At 39.8% G+C, this 22,594-nt stretch overlaps 1 protein-coding gene across 4 annotated transcripts in view; it reads left to right on the forward strand.

Moving 5' to 3' along the window:
- Window positions 1-22,594, forward strand: part of osbpl9 (oxysterol binding protein-like 9) — a 229,836-nt gene that overhangs the window by 109,464 nt on the left and 97,778 nt on the right. The window contains exon 1 of one of the 4 annotated variants that reach the window (XM_072574285.1): window positions 12,049-12,226. The exons of the other annotated variants lie outside the window; for them this stretch is intronic. Coding sequence (XP_072430386.1) covers window positions 12,203-12,226 — 24 coding nt within the window. The 5' untranslated portion in view covers window positions 12,049-12,202. Of the gene's footprint in view, window positions 1-12,048; window positions 12,227-22,594 lie in introns of those variants that run through there. 4 annotated transcript variants of the gene reach the window in all.

Raw genomic sequence — 22,594 nt, forward strand, 5'->3', positions numbered from 1 at the left:
GCTGCTGGGGTAGGAGTTCAAGGATTTTGACTCCGAAATAATGAAGGACCACTGGCATAGTTTCAAATCTTGATGGAGTAGTTTGGAGGCAAACCTGCAGGAACTGTTGTTCCAATGTGTCTGTGTATTCTCATGCTGCCCTTCTATTTTGAGGAGATCAGGAGCATGGATTTGGAGGGTGCTGACTGAGGAATTTCTGTAATAATATACACTGCTGTTGAGTGCAATGATGGAGGCACTGAATGGTTGTGGGTATGCTGTTAATCAGCAGATTTCTATGTCCCTGGATGGTGTCAAGCTGATTGAGTTTTTAGAGCTGCACTCATTTAGGCAAGTGGAGGGTATTCCATCACACTCATTGAGTCTTGTAGATGATGTTCAGTCATTGAGAATTGGACCGGAGTTGTTTTCTATTGGATTCTTAACATTTGACTTGCCCTTGCAGCCATTTATATGGCTAGTTCAGTTCAGTTTCTGGTCAGTTGTAACCCAGGATATTGATAGTGGGGTGTTCAAAAATGCTAACCTCATTGAATGTCAAAGGAGTTTGGTGCGCTTCTCTTTTGCTAGAGGTGATCATTGCCTGGTACTTCTATGGTGTGAATGTTACTTGCCACAGTCAGCCTAAACCTGGATATTGTCTGTTTGCTGAATTTAAACATGACAGTTTCAGTATCTGAGGATTTGTGAAAGGCACCTGAAGATGGTTAGGCCTAGGTCAGTATCCTGAGGAATATCTGTGGAGATGTCCTGGAGCTAACATGACTGACCTCCGCTTTCCTCCATTGTATCAGATATGAATCCAACCAGTGGAGAGTTTGCCCCCTGATTGTCATTGACTCTAGTTTTGTTTGGGCTCCTTGATAATACACCATAAGGAATGTGGCCTTGATGTCAAGGGCAATCACTCTCGTGTCAGTTCTAGAATTCAGCTATTTGTCCCATGTTTTGACTAACACTGTCATGAGGTCAGGAGCTCGGTGGTCCTGAGACAACTCACTCTGGTAGGTTATTGCTAAGTAAGTACTTGATAGCACTGTTGATCAAGAGTAAACTGATGGGACTGTAATATGCTGTGTTGGATTTGTCCTACCTTTTGTATAGAAGATTAAAAACTTTCCCACATTGTCAGGTGTCAGTGTTTTTGTGGAGTCATAGAGATATACAGCACAGAAACAGACCCTTTGGTCCAACTTGTCCATGCCAACTAGATATCCCAAGCCAGTCTAATTCCACCTGCCAGCACTGGGCCCATATCTCTCCAAACCCTTCCTATTCATATACCTATCCAGATGCCTTTTAAATGTTACAATCGTACTAGCCTCCACCATTTCTTCTGGCAGCTCATTCGATACACGTACACCCTCTGCATGAAAAAGTTGCCCCTTAGGTCTCTTTTATATCTTTCCCCTCTCAACCTAAACCTATGCCCTCTAGTTCTGGACTCCCCGACACCAGGGAAAAGACTTTGTCTATTTATCCTATCCATGCCCCTCATAATTTTGTAAACCTCTGTAAGGACACCCCTCAGCCTCCGACAGTCCAGGGAAAACAGCCCCAGCCTGTTCAGTCTCTCCCTATAGCTCAAATCCTCCAACCCTAGCAACATCCTTGTAAATCTTTTCTGAACCCTTTCAAGTTTCACAACATCTTTCCGATAGGAAGGAGACCAGAATTGCACACAATATTCCAAAAGTGGCCTAACCAATGTCCTGTACAGCCACAACATGACCTACCAACTCCTGTACTCAATACTCTGACCAATAAATGGAAACTTTTGGAGAAAAGAAGGTTCAGGGGCGATTTGATAGAGGTGTACAAGATGATTAGGGGTTGAGATAGGGTTGACAGTGAGGACCTTTTTCCGCGTATGGAGTCAGCTGTTACTAGGGGACACAGCTTTAAATTAAGGGGAGGTTGGTATAGGACAGATGTTAGAGGTAGATTCTTTACTCAGCGGGTTGAGAATTCATGGAATGCCCTGCCAGTATCAGTGATGGACTCTCCCTCTTTATGGTCATTCAAGTGGGCATTGGATAAGCATATGGAGGTTATTGGGCTAGTGTATGTTAGGTAGGCTTCAGTCGGCGCAACATCAAGGGCCGAAGGGCCTGTACTGCGCTGTATTTTTCTATGTTCTATGTTCTAAAGGAAAGCATACCAAACGCCTCCTTCACTATCATTATCTAAATGACACTCCATTTGCCACTTCTCAGTCCAGTGGCCCATCTAAGTGTAATGTAACAGCTCAACTAGAGATGCAACTGTTTCCAAAGCACATGTCTTCAGTAATATTGCTGCAATGTTGACAGGGCCCAAAGCCTTGGCAGTTTTTGTGTCTCCAGTTATTTCTTGGTATCCTGTGGAGTAAATTGAATTGCCTGAAGACTGGACTTTGCAATGCTGGGAGTTTTTGAAGAGGCTGAAATGGATCATCTTAGCCCCTTGTAGCCACAGGTCAGACTTGAGAGAAATTTCAGATTAATTTGTTAACAACATCATAGAGCCTTTTCAATTATTTTATGAGAAATATTTATACTGGCATGCACAATTGTCTATTTTTGAAATATCTTTGCTAAAATATGCATCAAATCCTTCGAAATTGCAGCAATAAAATATTGATATAATTTTTAATTCCATGTTAAAATTCATTTTTTATTTCCTGACTGCAACTCTACTGTCAACCTGTAAGTCATTCTTTGTGGCTGAACTCAGGTGGTAAATGATTACTCTGGGGATGTGCGAGTTAACATAAGGCATCTGGATAGATAAAGAGAAAATGTTTCCATTGAAATGCTGGGAACCAGAAGGTAAAGATGAACATTAATGACAAAAGAATCAATGGCAACATGAATGAAACCCTTCCTTTTTCGTGCATTCATTGGCTTTGATTTGGAATGCACTGCCTGATAGAGGCAGATTCCATCATGGCTTTTACAAGGAATTTGGGACATTATCTGAAAAGGAAAATTTTCAAGGCTACAGGCAATAGACAGAAGAGTAGCACTAAGTGAATTGCCCTTAGCGTCTGTATGGACTTGACTGGTTGAATGGCTTCCTTCTGTACTGTAGCTTTTTTTTGATACCACGTGATGAGATTCCAAAACCCACAGAGCTACAAGCAACCTTCAAGAGGTGAAGGATGGAAATGGAAAGGTAAAATATTTTTCGACCTATCAGACAGGATGGGCTGAATGACTTTGTTTCTTACGTTCAGCAACCCAGTGACTGCTTAAAAGCAAGCTTTCTACAACTGTAGCACAGTTCATGTCATGATGATGAGTTTCTTAAGTTGCTAATTGAGAACTGTAAACCAATTTGTACTACTTCATGTGACTCTTCAGCCGGTGTACATGTGTTCATGTGAATGCTTTATGACAATAATTACTTGTATTTACATAACACCTTTTCAGTATGACAAAATGTCACAAGGTATTTCACAGGAGCTTATCAAAAAATATCAACTGGTATGCAGAGAAATGTTCAGACAAATGTCAAAAAGTTAATGAGGTTTTTAAAGAACATCTTTAAAAACAGAACAAACAGCAGCTAAGTTGATGGGGGGATTTGGGAGCAAATGCCAGAATTTCGGCCCATGAAGCTGAAAGCATTTGTGGAACCATTAAAATTGACAATGAACATGAGTCCAGAATCAGAAAAATACAGAGACCTCAGTGGGTTACAAGGCTTGAAGAGATTACAGAGTGAGCCAGTAAGAGATCTGAAAATGAAGAACAGAATATAAATGTGAATTTAGCAGTCTCAAAGCCTGGTAACGGGTGATTAAGATTTGTTACAAGTTAGGATAGCTTAATGTTTCTTGAAGTTTCAAAGAATTGTAGATAAATTGATTTATTTCATGTAATAGAACTACCCAGAATAATTTTTTCAACAGGTTGAACAATGTGGACAATGGAAGTTTTTTTAAACCAGACTTCCTAGAAATCATAGTACTGGCGATAACCATTTATTTTGCTGTAGACCTCTGCTGGGGCTGTAACTGTCACAGTGACTGCCTTAGAGTTTCTTGTTTTTGTCTGGTCTTCACCTGGGAGGAAGGGCTGCTCAGCTGATCCTCTCATTTCTGAGAAGAAAATCTTCGTGTTGAGTTCGGGGTGAAATCTGTTTGCTCTTCTGATAATGATTCCAGGAAATTCTGTGTGTTGTATTTCTGGACAAGCTTTACTGCCATGACAATTGTGCAAGTGTAGTGACTTGCTCACACATGCCAAACATCAGAGCAACAGACTTTAGAACATTCTCCACTTTATCCTTTTGCTGCCAAGAATGACAAATTGAGCCAAGTGATTTTTTTCAGAAAATCACCTTTTTGCTTGTCTTGAAGAGCGTGCATTTGAGGATATTTTGACAGCTCATTTATGTTTCTGTATAGCTGCAAAAGTGCCTTAACCAACTAGAATAAAAAACAACACAACACAACACAGCACAGGAACAGGCCCTTCGGCCCTCCAAGCCTTCTCGGACACCTTTTGCCTTTCTATACTAAACTATCTTCACGTAGAGGATCTGTATCCCTTTTATTTCCTTTCTATTCGTGTATTCATCCAGGTGCTTCATGAATGCTGCTATTGTGCCTGGTTCCATCGACTTCCTCTGGCAGCGTGTTCCAAGTATTCACTACCTTTCTTGTGAAAAACTTGGCTCACACACTATATCCCTAATAATTGATCCCTCCACCCTAGGCACAAGCCTCATACTTTCCACACTATGCATGCCATTCACAATCATCTAAACTTCTATAAGGTCGCCCCTCAAACTCCTGTGTTCCAGTGAAAACCAACTCAGTCTATCCAACCTTTCTTCATAGCTAAATCCCCCATACCAGGCAACATCCTGGTAAACCTTTTCTGTACCCTCTCCAAAGCACCCGTACTCTTCTGATAGTGTGGTGACCGGAACTGTATGCAGTAGTCCAAGTGTGGCCAGACTAAAGTTCTATAAAGTGCAACATAATTTGCCTATCTTTCTGCTGAGTACCCCTTCCAATGAAGGCGAGCATGTACTACCTGAACAGCCACCTTCAGTAATCTGAGGACCTGCATACCCAGTTCCCTCTGCATATCAAAACTATTAAGGGTTCTGCCTTTCACTGAATAATTTCCATCTGTTCTTGACCTTCCAAAATACATCATGTCACATTCGTCTGGATTAAACTTCATCTGCCATTTTTCTGCCCTTGCCTCCAACAGATCTGTTTCCTGCTTATCCTCTGACAATCCTCCTCACTATCCGTAACTCCACCAATCTTTTGAGTTGTTCGCAATCTTACTAATTAGACCAGCTACGTTTTCGTCCAAATTATTCATATAGACCACTAACAGCAGAGGTCCCAGCACTGATCTTTGTGGAACACCACTAGTCACAACCCTCCATTCCGAAAAGCATCCTCCCACCACTACAGCTGTTTCTTATCAAAATAAGCCAGTCTGTATCCAACTTGCCAGCTCACCACGATACATTGTGATTTCGCCTTTTTCTACCAATCTGTTATGAGGGACCATGTCAAAGGCTTTGCTGAAGTCCATGTAGGCAAGATCAACTACTTTTCCCTCATCAATCAGCTTCGTCACCTCCACAAAACAAATCAAGTTAGTGAGGCACAATCTCCCCTGCACAAAACCACACTGTCGATCACTAATAAGTTCATTCACTTCTAAGTGCGTATAGATTTTGTCCCCGAGAATCTTTTCCAATAATTTCCTGACCGCCGATGTGAGGCTTGCAGGCCTGTAATTTCCACGATTATCCCTGCTACCCTTCTTAAACAATGGGACAATATTGGCTATTCTCCAATCCACTGGGACTTCACCTGTGGCCAAAAAGGATACAAAGATATCTACCAATGCTCCAGCAATTTGTTCTCTTGCCTCCATCGCCATTCTGGGATAGATTCCATCAGGACCAGGGCACTTATCGATCTTAATTTTTAAGCCACACAACACCTCTTCCTTTTTAATAGCAACGTGGCTTAGAAATTCAACACCCCTTCCCAGAGATCATCTTCCACTAATTACTTCTCTCTTGTGATCACGGGTGGAAGTATTCATTTAGGAGCTCACCTACCTCTTCTAGCTCCATAGATATAGATTTCCTCCTTTGTCCTAGAGTGGGCCAACCCTTTCCCTGGCTACCCCCTCTTTATGTATCCAAATGCCTTTGGATTCTCCTTTAATCCTGTTTGCTAATGACTTTTCATGATCCCTTTAGCCCTTCTAATTCCTTGTTGAAGTTCTTTCTGAGTTTCGTAGTCATAGAATCATTGAGATGTACAGCACGGTAACAGACCCCTCGGTCCAACTCATCCATGCTGACCAAGTATCCCAACCCAATCTATTTCCACCTACCAGCACCTGGCCCATATCCCTCCAAACCCTTCCTATTCATATACCGATGCAGATGCCTTTTAAATGTTGTAACTTGCATCACTTCCTCTGGCAGCTCATTCCATACACATACCACCCTCTGCGTGAAAAAGTTACCCCTTGGGTCTCTCTCATATCTTTCCCCTTTCACCCTAAACCTATGTCCTCTAGTTCTGGATTCCCCCAGGGAAAAGACCTTGTCTATTTATTCTATCCATGCCCCTCATGATTTTATAAACTTCTATAAGGTCACCTCTCAACCTCCTATGCTCCAGGGAAAACAGCCTCAACCTATTCAACCTCTCCCTACAGCTCAAATCCTCCAACCCTGGCAACATCCTTGTAGATCTTTTCTGAACCCTTTCAAATTTCACAACATCTTTCCAATAGGAAGGAGACCAGAATTGCACGTAATATTCCAACAGTGGCCTAACCAATGTCCTGTACAGTCTCAACATAACCTCCCAACTCCTGTACTCAATACTCTGACCAATAAAGGAAAGCATACCAAACGCCACCTTCACTATCCTATCTACCTGCGACTCCACTTTCAAGGAGCTGTGAACCTGCACTCGAAGGTCTCTTTGTTCCGCAACACTCCCTAGGACCTTACCATTAAGTGTATAAGTCCTGCTAAGATTTGCTTTCCCAAAATCCAGCACCTCACATTTATCTGAATTAAACTCCATCCGCCACTTCTCAGCCCATTGGCCCATCTGATCAAGATCCCGTTGTAATCGAAGGTAACCTTCTTTGCTGTCAACTACACCTCCAATTTTGGTGTAATCTGCAAACTTAGTAACTATACCTCAAATGCTCACATTCCAAGACATTTATATAAATGATGAAAGATAGTGGACCCAGCACTGATCCTTGTGGCACTCCACTGGTCACGGGCCTCCAGTCTGAAAAACAACCCTCCACCACCACCCTCTGTCTTCTACCTTTGAGCCAGTTCTGTATCCAAATGGCTAGTTCTCCCTGAATTCCATGAGATCTAACCTTGCTAATCAGTCTCCCATGGGGAACCTTGTCGAACGCCTTACTGAAGTCCATACAGATCACATCTACTGCTCTGCCCTCATCAATCTTCTTTGTTACTTCTTCAAAAAACTCAATCAAGTTTGTGAGACATGATTTCCCATGCACAAAGCCATGTTGACTTTCCCTAATCAGTCCTTTCCTTTCCAAATACATGTACATCCTGTCCCTCAGGACACCCTCCAACAACTTGCCCAACACCGAGGTCAGGCTCACCGGTCTATAGTTCCCTGGCTTGTCTTTACCACCCTTCTTAAACAGTAGCACCATGTTTGCCAACCTCCAGTCTTCAGGCACCTCACCTGTGACTATCAATGATACAAATATCTCAGCAAGAGGCCCAGCAATCACTTCTCTAGCTTCCCACAGAGTTCTCGGGTACACCTGATCAGGTCCTGGGGGTTTATCCACCTTTTAACCGTTTCAAGGCATCCAGCACTTCCTCCTCTGTAATCTGGATATTTAGCAAGATGTCACCATCTATTTCCCTACAGTCTATATCTTCCATATCCTTTTCCACAGTAAATACTGATGCAAAATATTCACTTGGTATCTACCCCATTTTCTATGGCTCCACACAAAGGTCGCCTTGCTGATCTTTGAGGGGCCCTATTCTCTCCCTAGTAACCCTTTTGTCCTTCATATATTTGTAAAAGCCCTTTGGATTCTCCTTAATTGTATTTGCCAAAGCTATCTCATATCCCCATTTTGCCCTCCTGATTTTCCTCTTAAGTATACTCCTCCTTTCTTTATACTCTTCTAAGGATTCACTCGATCTATCCTGTCTATATCTCACATATGCTTCCTTCTTTTCCTTAACCAAACCCTCAATTTCTGTAGTCATCCAGCATTCCCTATACCTACTAGCCTTCCCTTTCACCCTGACAGGAATATACTTTCTCTTGATTCTTGTTATCTAATTTCTGAAGGCTTCCCATTTTCCAGACGTCCCTTTACCTGCGAACATCTGCCTCCAATCAGCTTTCGAAATTTCTTGCCTAATACCTTCAAAATTGGCCTCTCTCCAATTTAGAAGTTCAACTTTTAGATCTGGTCTATCCTTTTCCATCACTATTTTAAAACAAATAGAATTATGGTCGCTGACCCCAAAGTGCTCCTCCACTGACACCTCAGTCACCTGCCCTGCCTTATTTCCCAAGAATAGGTCAAGTTTTGCTCCTTCTCTAGTAGGTATATCCACACAAAGCCTAAATATTAGAACATTCCTTTCAGTACTGAAGTTGAGAAACAGTTATTTCTCCGACGTTGGCATGAACTTGAATATTTTAAATGTAATTGACAGTTGATACTATGCCAATTGTTAATTTTAAGTTTGCTATTTATAATTTTCTTTCAACTAAAAGTATTATGCCTCAAAGGCAATCTCTGAATGGTGGAATAGGCTTGAGGGCCTAAACACTTATTTCTGTGTTTCTGTTTAGGCATTGTGCCTGTTCCAGAAATTTTAAACAAATGTTGTGCTGGTCCAACACCTCTGCATTTATTTAATTTCCTCAAGTACCTGCCCAACAGCCTTTTGACATTTGTTCCTAAGGAACTAATGTATATTCCTCTGACATTGCAATACACAAAGCTATTACAGAGAAGTGTGTCATTCAGCGCAACAAATGTGAACATGTATTATCTGTCAAATCACTGATAAAAGGTATTGAAATTTGAGTTCTCTCAACAACTTTTTTTGAAAAAACATTATTTCGGTATCAGATACCACCACCTTTTCAGAAGGAGTGTTCCAGATTATGACAACTCTGAAGAAAAAAGATCCTTCCCATTTCTCTTCAATATCTTTTGTCAGGGATTTGAGGGAGTATAATTGCTCACAGTTATGCTGAATGACCCACTTCTGTATATAGTAATAGCTTCTGTATATTGCAATGTGTCTCCATATATATTAATTACATAGGAACAAATATTGAAAGCTAGTGCAGTCACTGCCACTTTGAACATTCAAGGTTACAATGGGCACTTGTTTATACTTGGCAAAAAGCCATAACCACTATTAATTTGCATTAATGTCAGTTTTGAAGTTGCTGGTTATGTGTGTTTGGTGCTGTTTATTTCTGACAAAAATAACCATGCTTACTTGGCAATCCTCGATCATATAGTCTGGGTTTATTAAGGAAAACAACACAAAATATCACTTTTAATATCATCATTTATTAAAAATAGTTTTATTTGTAGTCCTAATTTTAAAAGTTCAATATACACTTAATGGTACGGTCCTAGGGAGTGTTGCTGAACAAAGTGGGCGGCACAGTGGTGAGCACTGCTGCTTCACAGCGCCAGAGACCCGGGTTCAATTCCCGCCTCAGGCGACTGACTGTGTGGAGTTTGCACGCTCTCCCTGTGTCTGCGTGGGTTTCCTCCGGGTGCTCCGGTTTCCTCCCACAGTTTCCTCTTCACAGGTCAGGTGAATTGGCCATGCTAAATTGCCCGTAGTGTTAGGTAAGGGGTAAATATAGGGGTATGGGTGGGTTGCGCTTCAGCGGGTCAGTGTGGACTTGTTGGGTCGAAGGGCCTGTTTCCACACTGTAATGTAATCTAATCTAAAATCTAAAAAAAAAATCTAATCTAAAAGAGACCTTGGAGTGCAGGTTCATAGCTCCTTGAAAGTGGAGTCGCATGTAGATAAGATGGTGAAGAAGGCGTCTGGTATGCTTTCCTTTTATTGGTCAGAGTATTGAGTACTGGAGTTGGTAGGTCATGTTGCGGCTGTACAGGACATTGGTTAGGCCACTGTTGGAATATTGCATGCAATTCTGGTCTCCTTCCTATCGGAAAGATGTTGTGAAACTTGAAAGGGTTCAGAAAAGATTTTTAAGGATGTTGCCAGGGTTGGAGGATTTGAGCTATAGGGAGAGGCTAAACAGGCTGGGGCTGTTTTCCCTGGACTGTCGGAGGCTGAGGGGTGTTCTTTATAGCGGTTTACAAAATTATGAGGGGCATGGATAGGATAAATAGACAAAGTCTTTTCCCTGGTGTCGGGGAGTCCAGAACTAGAGGGCATAGGTTTAGGTTGAGAGGGGAAAGATATAAAAGAGACCTAAAGGGCAACTTTTGCACGCAGAGGGTGGTACGTGTATGGAATGAGCTGCCAGAGGATGTGGTGGAGGCTGGTACAATTGTAACATTTCAGAGGCATTTGGATGGGTATGTGAATAGGAAGGGTTTGGAGGGATATGGGACGGATGCTGGCAGGTGGGACTAGATTGGGTTGGGATATCTGGTCGGCATGGACGGGTTGGACCGAAGGGTCTGTTTCCATGCTGTACATCCCTATGACTCCATCAAGAAAAATAAAAAGAATTATTTTGTTAATTAAAATTCAAACACTTAACAGTGGCTGAAAGCTAATTTTCAGCGTCCTTTCTGTGTCCTAATTTATATTGCTTACATGGTTATCTTGGCTATATCAGTGCAGCCAATGACTAAAACGCTGTAAGAAGTAAGGCAAAAGTTTTATCGTTCTGGACAGAAATGCAACCAATTTAATCTATCTAAAATAATCATTTTGAAGCAACATTGTTTAAAATAATCACTTGTAACTTGCTGTATGTGTTGGTCAAGGAATTCTACGCTGATAGCTTCAAGGTGATTAATAGTTATCTCTTCCTGAATTTTCAGGATATCCTCTAAATATTATTTTGATAGATTTTCAGTTTCCGTATGCTCAGTCGTAAGCGACTGTCAAACAGTTATCCTGACAGACTGGTCGTTATAAATAGCAGGCAAATTATATTCACATGAATGAGCTTGCAATAAAGAATCCAGACCATAGTATGCATATTTTCTCAAACTTATTTGCTAGTTTAGGGCTAGATGTTGATTTTGTGTACATTACATTTATAACTAACTCAAAAATCTGATGTATTTATCATCAATTAAACTTTAACAATTGACTAAGATACTTCGTCGAATAGCTATTTGACCTCCTCAAAGGTAAACATTACATGGTCGCCTCTCTGGGCAAACTGGCAGGGTGAAATGCCTTTTCCATCAGAGAACTTTTTTTCCTCAACTTCCAAACCATTCCTGAGTAACTCTCTACTTGCCTATGACCTGACTTCAATTGTTTGTCATCTTAATGCTCTGTTGCCTTCAGCTTATTTGACCTCTGGCAACCGGTTATCTTGATGTTATCAGAACTTGATGTTTAAACTAAAAGATTAAAATTATTTCTAAATACAGTTCTGCTGTTGAAACACCATCTTAAAACTTTATCGCTTGGTACTACCGCAATATTTTGTAAATTATTAAGTGTATGTGATAAAATGTCCAGTTGTGGTTACAGATACAACTGAAGTGCATGCTAAGCAAAACTTTCTTACAAGGTTTTTAATTCTGTTTCCTGCTGTTTATATCCAGCAGTTTCACATCTCCTCATGGTTCTCACATTGAAGAAGTCTTTGTGAAAACTTTTAATTAAAATGAAAACAGTACCTATATGTAAACAAAGAAGGCTATGTCCTCCTAGAGCTCATATGTGATCATTCTAGACCAATCCGTGCCAGCTCTTATAATATACGTGTTCTTTAGCCAATCCGGGAAGCTGCTATGTACAGCTTCTGAAGTTCACAGATTAGCAAATAGAGGAAGTACTGTGCCGTGTGGCTTCTACAACCAGGGTGTTTAAAATTACTTATGCATATTGTTCTTTGTCTTGATTGAGCTGGAGGAAAATCAATTCTTTATTTTACCAAGACATTTTAAAATGGGAACTTGAAAACTTTAATGTTGGAATGAAGTAGGTGAGAATAATGGCATTGAAAGGATTCACCAGCGTAAGTTGCAAAACCTCTTTAATTAGGAAGTAGGCCATGGTGCTTTCTGTTTTAGCTTTGCCTGTGGTCATTTTAAATGGCGTGCTTTTAACTCTGGAGCTGTAAATGTGCTCAATTTGTGACTGACACTCTTTTGGATTTTTTACGTGACATTTTATTTACAAATTAAAAAAATTAGGACTGTGACATTGCTTCTGTGAAGACTGAAGTGGTTGAATATTTCGAGTCATTTTTCCCCTAGAAATGTGAAGTAGCACAGAATTTTACTTGTGGTATTCTTGTATCAAAGGCCAATGTTCGTTCCTTCTCTCTCTCTCTCTCTCTCTCTCTCTCTCTCTCTCCTCCCACCCTGGTTATGGAAAAAGTGTGTTTCTGTAATTGTGGCATCATGTAACTATGCATTTGCACTAACTTTAAACTTCAAACTCCGAATATCAACTCAATCTTCAAGTATTTAATGCATTGCAAATGAATTTATTGGTAGTAATCTCTAAATGATCTTAATTTGTATTTGTGTGATAAACCTGTTAACTATCTGTATATGTAATATCATAGTGCTACTTGAGAAACTAATTTTTTTTCACTGAATTTTAAAACAAATGTTTTCATTATGTTCCCCAATATATTTTACACTCTACTGGAAGCAGTGGCTTGTGCTTGGTTATGATCTGCAGGTATAGCCTGTTTTTCAATATCCTTTCCAAATGACCATTGCTCATTTATACATTCTGACAGTGATGTTGGCAGGGTCATCCCATACAAGCTTGATACTGTCCTTATGAAATCCATACAAGTTCACTTCCAGCAAGGTTAATGAGTTCGTGACCAGGAATAAGAACATTCAGACTGTTGAGGATATTTTTGTTTCTTCACTGTATGCACAGAAATCTGGCAAAACAGCTTTACCACTTTGTATAGAACCCACTAGAGTTCCATTCCTTTGATTTCATTGGAGTAAAAATCAGGCAAGTTCTTGAATAATTGAGCAATCCATTCCACTAGATGCCATCCAGGTAATGATGAGCAATTCATCCTATCCAGGCCCAGGATCCTGACCCTGCTAACACATTGAATGAAATTGTAATGGATCAAACATGTAAGATTGAGGTATTTTCTAGATTGGAAAAAAAACCTATTCAGGAACCCTTGCTTGTCTTTTAACCCAGGTGCGAATCACTTCGTTACTTGATTTTTGATTTTTCCACATTCTTAATAAAAGCTTTAAAGTTGGATCATTTTATGTTACTGACAATACATACAAGAGCATAGTGAACATAATTTATTAGGAATAATTTATAATAAGATTGACACTTCCTTGTTTGTCCATTATCATCCCATTTAGCCTTAAAATAAATTCCAAGTCACTTCCACAAACATTACTTTCAGTTCATTGTTCTGAAATTATCCTGTTGTTGTAGTTCTTTCTAATTTGCTAATGCTAACTCCATTTTGTGTGATGTAATTGTGATAAACACAGTTAAGGCAGACAGTTTGTGTCTGCTTTAGTTTTGTTAAATGAATTGTTTCCTCAGCCATTTTAACAGTATATCCAAACAGCCACAAGCAGTTTTCTTTTTACTGACTATGATGCATGTTGCACGATATGAGAATTGTTAGGAGAATTTAAATCAGTGGAAATAATGAAAATGTATAATGCTACCATTTCAAAATTTAACTCTTGGTGGACAGTTTGACAAGTGGCTGATGCCCAAAATTAATAATTTCATCATGCAATTTGATAGCTCTATGCACAGAGATCAGGTTGTCATTTCAAAACATTATCATAGAACACAGAACACCAGAAGGTCATTCAGCCTGTCCACTACATGCAAGTTCTCTGTGGGTCAATCCAATCAGTGCCACTCCCCTGCTCTAAAACTGAGCTGCTTGAAGTTTATTTCCCTCAATGCACCTTCAGCTTTATTTTGAAAGCATTGATCATCTGCTCTTTTGCCACCTCATAGGTAGCAAGCTTTAAGTCATTGAGGTAAAAACAATGACTGCAGATGCTGGAAACCAGATTCTGGATTAGTGGTGCTGGAAGAGCACAGCAGTTCAGGCAGCATCCAAGGAGCTTTGAAATCAAGTTTCAAGTCATTGCCAGCTGCTGTACAAAGCAAGCATTTTTGTCACTTCTTCTCCCTTGTAGTTCTTGCCTCAAACCTTTAAATCTTTGCCCTCTGGTTTTTGTACAGTTGGTTAGATACAACAGCTTTTCTCTCTCTATCTTACTTAAGCATATTTATAATTTAATGTACCCATAACTAATCTTCCCTCAAACTTTTTTTTTGTCCAAGAACCATCCCAGCTTCTCAACCATGTAATTAAAATCCCTCCTGTCTCAAGCAGTTTTGGCAAATCTCTGCATTCTCTCATGAACCCTGATATTCTTGCTAGCATATTGTGACCAGAATTAGAAGCAACAGTGGCCTAAACTATGGTTTTATGAAGGTTCAGCATATTCCCTGCCTGTGTACTCAAACCATTATTTATGAAGACTAAGATCTTGTGTGCTTAGCAGCTACTGTCTTCAAAGATATAAGCACATGAACCTCTATTTTGCTCTGTATCTGCACATTGTTTATAACTATGCCATTAAGCCGATATAATCTATAATTCTTTGAATCTGTCACTCTTCCTTCTGCCAATATGGCTCTCCTCACATTTCTCTGTATAAAATTCAATCTGCCCATTCTAGTCGTGTATCTGTATTCTGTTACAGTCAATTGGTGTAATCCTCACTGTCTGTTACACATCAAAGTTTGGTATTGTTGCAAAGTTGGGAAATTTTGATGGGAAGACATAAGCTTGCCGTGTGGCCTGGCTCGCGCCTGAAAAACTCACTTGAAAAATATTATTTACCATGCCTCATTTTTCTGTCCTTCACCTAAGCTGACACTAACCCTTTTCTTACATGAACCTCAATTGTGTTAAGTGGCCTCGTAGGTGTTATTTTGTCATAAGCTTTATTTGAAATTTATTGTATTTCTCTTTATCAACTTACTTCATAAAAATTCCTTCAGACTTGCCTGTCTTTTAGAAATGTGGACTGGCTCCCCTTTATAGAAACTTTCCAAGTATCTGCTAGTTTTTTCCTTGCCTGTTAATTCTTAAGATCTTACCCAATACTGACGTTAAACAGACTAGCCTGGTGTGGCTAGGGATGTATCTAAGTAAGTTTGGAAGATGATGTCAAGTGCTTCTCTTACCTCCCCTTGCACTTCACTTGCATCCCTGGTTGCCAAACAGTGTTCTCCAAAGGCTGTGCATCCACACACGCTGGTTGGTGGCCAACACATTGGCTTCTGTTTCTGGAAGTCGGTGCCATGTAAGATCCTCGATGACCTACGCAGTATGAAGAAAAAATCAGGGCAAAGACTGGATACAAGCCATTTGAATTCAGCAATTTATTCAGTCTAAGCATAGACAACCTTTCCAGAACATTCTTCCCACCAATTTTCTGTGCATAAATTAACTCTATCATCTCTGTTTCAATGTTTTAACCTACTGTTTATCTTATTACTTAAACAATACCTTGTACCAGTATTTACTAAATATTCTAGCCATTGTCTAGATCTCAAAACACTCTCTTTTCCCCTGCTTTGTCCCAAGGAACAACCTCTCCTTATGCCAATTAATTACAGTATGTGCCATTCGATGACCATATTCACCCTTTGCCAGTCTTATTTTCCTCTTCGATTTCCCACTGTCCTTACTATATTCTCAATGGAAAAGTTGACCTGACATGCATTATGCAACCTTTTCATGCTTTATTGTTTTAATGCTCCCAACCATGAGTGAAAATGTCCACAGGGACATTGGTTCCAGTTCTGTTGATGTTTAACTCATGCCTTTTGATTAAATGCCTCTTCTAGCAGGCCTTCTCTCAAGAAACTGAAGATCTCCTGTTCCATGCCCCAAGCTGGGGAAAATAGCTTTCCATTTATGAAGACCACATTTTATTATTTCTTTTGTCTTTTTTTGGGACTTTTGGGAAAAAAAGGAACATAGCGCTTGAAACCAAGAAAACTGTGTAAAGAGAATGTTAGAGCTTGAAAAATCACTTTTACTGGAGTACATTGAGTTATATACAATCTTTTCCTGGAATGGTGAGAGCAGAAGCAAGCACCATGGTGCCGATGGGTTTTGACTGAAGGACAGCTGGTTGACAGCAATGTTTTGATTGGCTTCTAACCATGTGACCTACAACCTACAAAGTGAAAGTGTCAAAAAAAAAACCTCCCTCTCTGCCCTTGTCTTCTGTGTGGAGTACATGAAAGTCTCCAGTCTTGCTAGATGTCTTCCTTGCATCTTTGTCTGCAAATCCCCTGTTAAGAGTCGTAGAGTCACGGAGATGTACAGCTCGGAAACAGATCCTTTTTGATCCAACTCATCCAGGCCGACAAGATATCCTAACCTAATCTGTGAAGAAGTTGCCCCTTAAGGTCCCTTTTAAATCTTTCCCTTCTCACCCTAAACTTTTGCCCTCTAGTTCTGGATTCCCCCACCTCAGGGAAAGGCTTTCTATATTTATCCTATCCATGCCCCTCATGACTTTATAAACCTCTGAGGTCACCACTCAGCCTCCAATGCTCCAGGGAAAACAGCCCCAGCCTATTCAGCCTCTCCCTAGAGCTCAAATCCTCCAACCTTGACTTGAAGGAGGAATAAAATACAGTCAAAGACAGTAAAAGGATGAATTCTGAAGTAGTGAAAGAAAGAGAGCATTTGTCTGTGTTTAACCTTGTGTTATGGAGTAGGCCAGACCACTCAAAACATTCTGAAGAAGGCATCCCAGACCACAAAACTTTGCAGTTTGTTTTGGTAAGTGTACAGTGAAAATTACCCGGATTAAGTTAGCGAGGTCGACTACCAGGTTTAAAACAGACAAAAAAAATCTACTCACAAAATTACACAATGAAACACAAATAACAGAATAAAGAACCCCCACAGAACTCAGTCTATCCAAACTAGACTTAAGTATGCTGTTTTAGTGGTGCTGGAAGAGCACAGCAGTTCAGGCAGCATCCAACGAGCAGCGAAATCGACATTTCGGGCAAAATGATGAAGGGCTTTTGCCCGAAACGTCGATTTCGCTGCTCGTTGGATGCTGCCTGAACTGCTGTGCTCTTCCAGCACCACTAATCCAGTATTTGGTTTTCAGCATCTGCAATCATTGTTTTTACCTTAAGTATGCTGTTCCAAATATACACAACAGTCTTAATAAGCAAACCCTCTTTAAAACACAGTACAAAAGAAAAGGCCAGATGCTTACAGGTTGAAGTTAGATGGACAGAAGAGAGAGTTTCCACACAGCTCACTGTTGAATTCACAATCAGTTCTGGACTAAACTGAACTGCTCAGCTAAGAGAGCTGACCAATCCTCTTTCTAAAACATGACCACTTTGGCTTGAAGTCTCATCTGTTTACATATAAACAAAAGGCCTCTCAAAATCCTTTTCATCTCTGTACCAAGTCAGTCTGGTCGGACCCTGGCCTGGTTTATTACTCCTCTGAAAAATATCAAGGACGGAGTGTCCTTGAGTCAAGGAACAGCTTTTAGCAAAAAAAAAGGACTAGCTTTGTGACACTTGTCAGCAGCAAAAACAAAAGGAATTGCAGGAAATCTAAAGAAATCCGCTCCTGTGGTTCAATCGAATGCTATCGAGTAGTGTTTCCCTGAAATTTGTTTTCCTTTTCCACCCTTTACTATGTCTTGTCTGTCTTTGTATGTTCAGTTGTTTGTGAAAGGGGACTTTGTAAAATGCTGATACCACGTACCTGCTTGCAGCTGCACACGTTGTAATAATTCCAGGAATGTTACAACATCATATAGAATTCCATTGATGTAACATGCAATGGAGCTGTGCATGTGCAAAAAAGAAGCAGGGGAAGTCAGGGCGGACAGGGAACTTGAGGATGGGGGTGGTGTTGTGGAGGGTGTCAGGGACCACTGCTCCTTCACAGCTGTCCCTTCTCCCCCCAATTCCCAAAAATGTCATCCCTTCTCGCCTCTTCCACACCCCCTACCCCAATCTGCTGCCCCTCTTATCACCCTTCATAATTGCCTCCTATCCTTCCCCTTTTACACCTGCCAGCTCCCCCTTCAGAGCGCTTGTTCCTCATTAACCAAACCAAGCTTAAAGGTGAATCAGATATAAAGCATGTGCTGGTTCTCATAAACATGTCTGCACAAATGTCAGCAGTGCATAGTGCACATGTGCATGATGACAGAAGGCAAAGCCTTTAAGTTATAGAGTTACAAATTAACAATTTATATTTCTTAATTGCTATTGAGTAAAACTTTTTTGTAATGAACAGTTACTTTCTTGTTAAGTACAGAAACCTGACAAAATCAGGAATATTGATAATTTGATGAAACATTTTCACATTTGAGACAACGTTAGGAAATCCACTCCTGCTCACTAAGCCAGTGAGTTGTGAGATTTATTAAATTAATATTTTTATCGACAGTAATTCTCATTGATTTTTCTGAAGTTCATGATCGGTGTACTCACTGCTTTCAGCCTGTAATGTCGATTTTCTTTGAAATTGTGGTGAAAGTAAGATTAATTGTAAATTTAAAAGTACTGGAATAAAAGTGATTTTAGTGTTTTGCAACTAAGTTTGTTTGATTCTGAACTGAGAGACATCTGCAATGAGTTAAAAATAACACTTTTGAGGGGCTTCACTTTGGTTTTTAAGAACTTCCTTTCTTTCCTCCATTGTGCTAAAGAAAAGGTGTGTCCTTCATATTTTCATGTGTGCACTAGTTACTAATTCTGATGACATATTGGGTTCTGATGAGTGCAAACACAATTTGGGAATCTAACATTGTTCAGACAATTAAGTCTTTTAAATGATCATTTTATGTGTGTTACCACAATGTATATCCATGTTCTGTAATCTCTCAATCTTTGTGCATGAACTTGAAAAGCAAAAAAAAAGTTTCTTCAAAACGTTTCTCAAGCTTCCCTTACTGACTTGTTGAGTCAATGAGTTGAATGGCTTGAACCATTGAAATCATTGTTGGTGCACAATTGCACTATTTCAGCAGCAGTAGTAAGTAGACATTGCTTTTGGTCTATGCCTTCAGATTTAGCTACTTTGTCCAGTGATTTCTTCTAGAATTGTACTTTAGCATATTGACTTCTGTTGAACTTCCCACAGCTTTATCCCCTTTCCAAAGACGACATGAATTAGAAGAGAAAGAAGCACAGCCATTATTTTGTTACTTAAAATCCTCCAGATGCTAGAGAAATGTAAGAAAAGATTTTTATGAAAATAAAAAGATAATGGGCAGGAAAAGGCCAGGTGTTCTATCAAGCTTACCTCATTTTCATGATTTTTGAACATTATGACTCACCATGTCCCAGCATGCAGTAGCATGAACTATTCTGGAGGAGGCAAAAATGAAAAAAAAATCCTTTGTGATAAAAACAAGTAACTAGAGTGATGCAGAAGAATTTGACTGAAATATTGGTGGCAAGTTCTGAAGCACAAGTCCTCAGTACTATTACCGGCATGTTGTCAGGGAACATAGTCTTTGCATTATCCTATTGGTTTAAGATTGACATCTGGGATGCTGGGGGCTACGAGATGAATCATCCACTTGGCACTTCTGGCTGAAAATGGCTGCAAATGCTTCAGTCTTATCTTTTGCAATGAAGTGTTGGCTCTTCTGTCATTGAGGATGGAGATATTTGGGTGGAGCCTTCTCCTCCAGTGAGTTGCTTAATTGTCCACCACCAGTCATGACTGGATGTGGCGGGACTGCAGTATTTGGATCAGATCCATTAGTTGTGGAATCACTTAATTCTGTTTATAACTTGCTGCTTATGATGTTTGGCATGCACGTAGTCTTGTTGGGTAGCTTCACCAGGTTGACACCTCATTTTTTAGTATGCCTATTAATGCTGTTGGCGTGCCCTCTTGCACTCTCTTGTGAACCAGGGCGTTAATCTTCTGGCTTGATTGTAATGATTGTTTGGGGATATACCAGGTCATGAGATTGAAGATTGTTTTGGGGTATGCTTCTACTGCCGTTGATGCCCCACAGCCCCTCATGGATGCAAAATGTTGAGTTGTTAAATGTGTTTGGAGTCTGCCCCATATATCATGGTGATATGCCAGAAAATTGCTGTGTGGCATTGTCATGGAGTTGAGAGTTATTGGAAGTGGGAGCAGAAAAGAATGTCGAGTTGAGACCCCCACCAGATCATCTGTGATCATCTTGAATGGCAGAGGAGGCTGTCAGGGCTGAATGACCTTCTCCTGCCCCATGCCCTGAAAACCTATTCAGGAGATCACATTAACTATGCACATTTAATCGGTTAAAACCAGCTGTTTACATAATGAACATAATGTTCTTCTGAGTCCTGGTGACTGGTTGTATTAATGTAATTTAATATCCTGTTTACTTTTAATAAGTTTTTGTACATTAATTGTGAATCTTGACCAACCTGTGCACCATTAATACCAAGATCATTTACTCTTATTGGCTTTGAGCACTATGATTTAAGTAAATATCTAACTACATGAAAAGTTGCATTTATTTGGGTTATTTGCTATTCCTGTTAGCAAATAACATGTCAGATTACTTTTGCAGAAGATTGTACAGTCAACAGTCTTAACACAATCTCCACAATCTGCATTGAGTAACTAGTACATGCTTACTGGTTATATCCCTTGATGCCAATCTCCACTGTTACTATAACAAAAATACAGAACAATAGCAGGCCGAGCACTTGTCTCTGGGGGACTCTAGGCTGTTCAGCAACATTGGCTGCAACTATCTGACAGAAGGAGCCAATTCATAATCCAATACACAAATTTCCACTGATTGTACAAGATTCTATTTTGTGAAATAACCTAGTTAAGGTACCTTACTGAACTGGCTTGGAATGGCCAGATCAACATATGTGCCAAATTTATCGGTCTGGCAGGATCTCTGGAGAGAAAGCTGAGTTAATGTTTCAGGTCCAATGACCTCCTTCAGAGTTTTGAAGAAGAGACATTGCACCCTAAATCTTAACTCTGCTTTCTTTTCAAAGATGCCACCAGACCTGTTGAGATTTTCCAGCAATTTCTGATTTTGTTCCTGATTTCTATGTTTCTTGGTTTTTTCTTTTTTTCTGGAAGCCACATTTAAGTGTCTGTCTTTCCTAAAACTCCTTGAAGTAGTTTCCCTATAATTGATGTTGGGTTGATTGGCCTGTTGACCTTTGACTTTAGATGGGAAGAATCAGTGGCAGTTTTGTGCAATTGAAGGTATAGGTAAGGGGCTCAGAGCAGTGGTGTTACCTCCTCAAACATCCAGATCTAGAATTCTACCAATTTTGAGAATCCCTGTTCTTTGTAAGGTGAAATCTTGATCTATTTTATAGTATAATGCTACTGACTGTAGTAAATCCTGCTTAATTAGAATATGAGCTTAATTCATAGGAATCTTTAGTCATACAAAATGGTCACTTAACAGATTTAAAAGCCTGGACATGTGTTTAACTTTATTTTGATTGGTCGTTCAGTGTGCCTGTAAGATTTTTTAATGGTCTTCTAAATGATTGCATAGTTGAAGAAGCTTCTGTTTTTGTTATTGCATACTTTTTTTCAATGTTCTCCCAATTTATTTCTTTGCTAATATTGTCTTCATATCAAAAGAGCAGAGAAATTACATTTAGCAACCCTGAACAAATGTAATTACAAAGTCAAAAGGAAAATGTCAGCCCAAGGGCCCAACCAATCAATCCGAGAACTAAAGACTAATCATCACTATGCAGCTAACATTGTGACATTAATTAAAGAATTGACAATTGCAATACTTATCCATCTATTTCTAAGATTTAGATTGGTGATGCAGAACTGTGTTCTGGCTATGTTGTCCCCTTTCAATGTCATATATGTACTTGATCTATTTCTGTGTCTGTGTGGGAATTTTAAAAGGAGTGAATTTTATGATGTCCAAATTAGAAATACTTTTCTTTTACTGTCCCTGTTAAAGTGGTGTGTTACAGTAAATAGGTATTTTGCCATCGTGAAGGGAATTGGTGTGGTTTGCTTTTGTTCTGAGTAGCTTTTAGTGAGTGTCAATTTTGGGTTCTTGGTTGTTTCATTAAATCTTCAGATGTGTGGTGACTCCAGGAAAACTGGGACTTAATTTCCAGTGCACCACTAAATTATAGTAAAATTCTTTGATTTCATAGTTCTGGAGAATTGAAGGCATTGCTTTGATGACAGCTAAAGGACTTACTTTATGAATATTTTTAAATCTCTGTACACTTCTCTAACTCAGAATATGCGTTAAAATGATGGAAAGAAATTTGAGCTGAAATCCTTTTGATGTTAAAAAGTACAGAAACTGCCTTGTAG

Source organism: Chiloscyllium punctatum, chromosome 7 (assembly GCF_047496795.1).
Source record: "Chiloscyllium punctatum isolate Juve2018m chromosome 7, sChiPun1.3, whole genome shotgun sequence".
Classification (NCBI taxonomy): domain Eukaryota; kingdom Metazoa; phylum Chordata; class Chondrichthyes; order Orectolobiformes; family Hemiscylliidae; genus Chiloscyllium; species Chiloscyllium punctatum.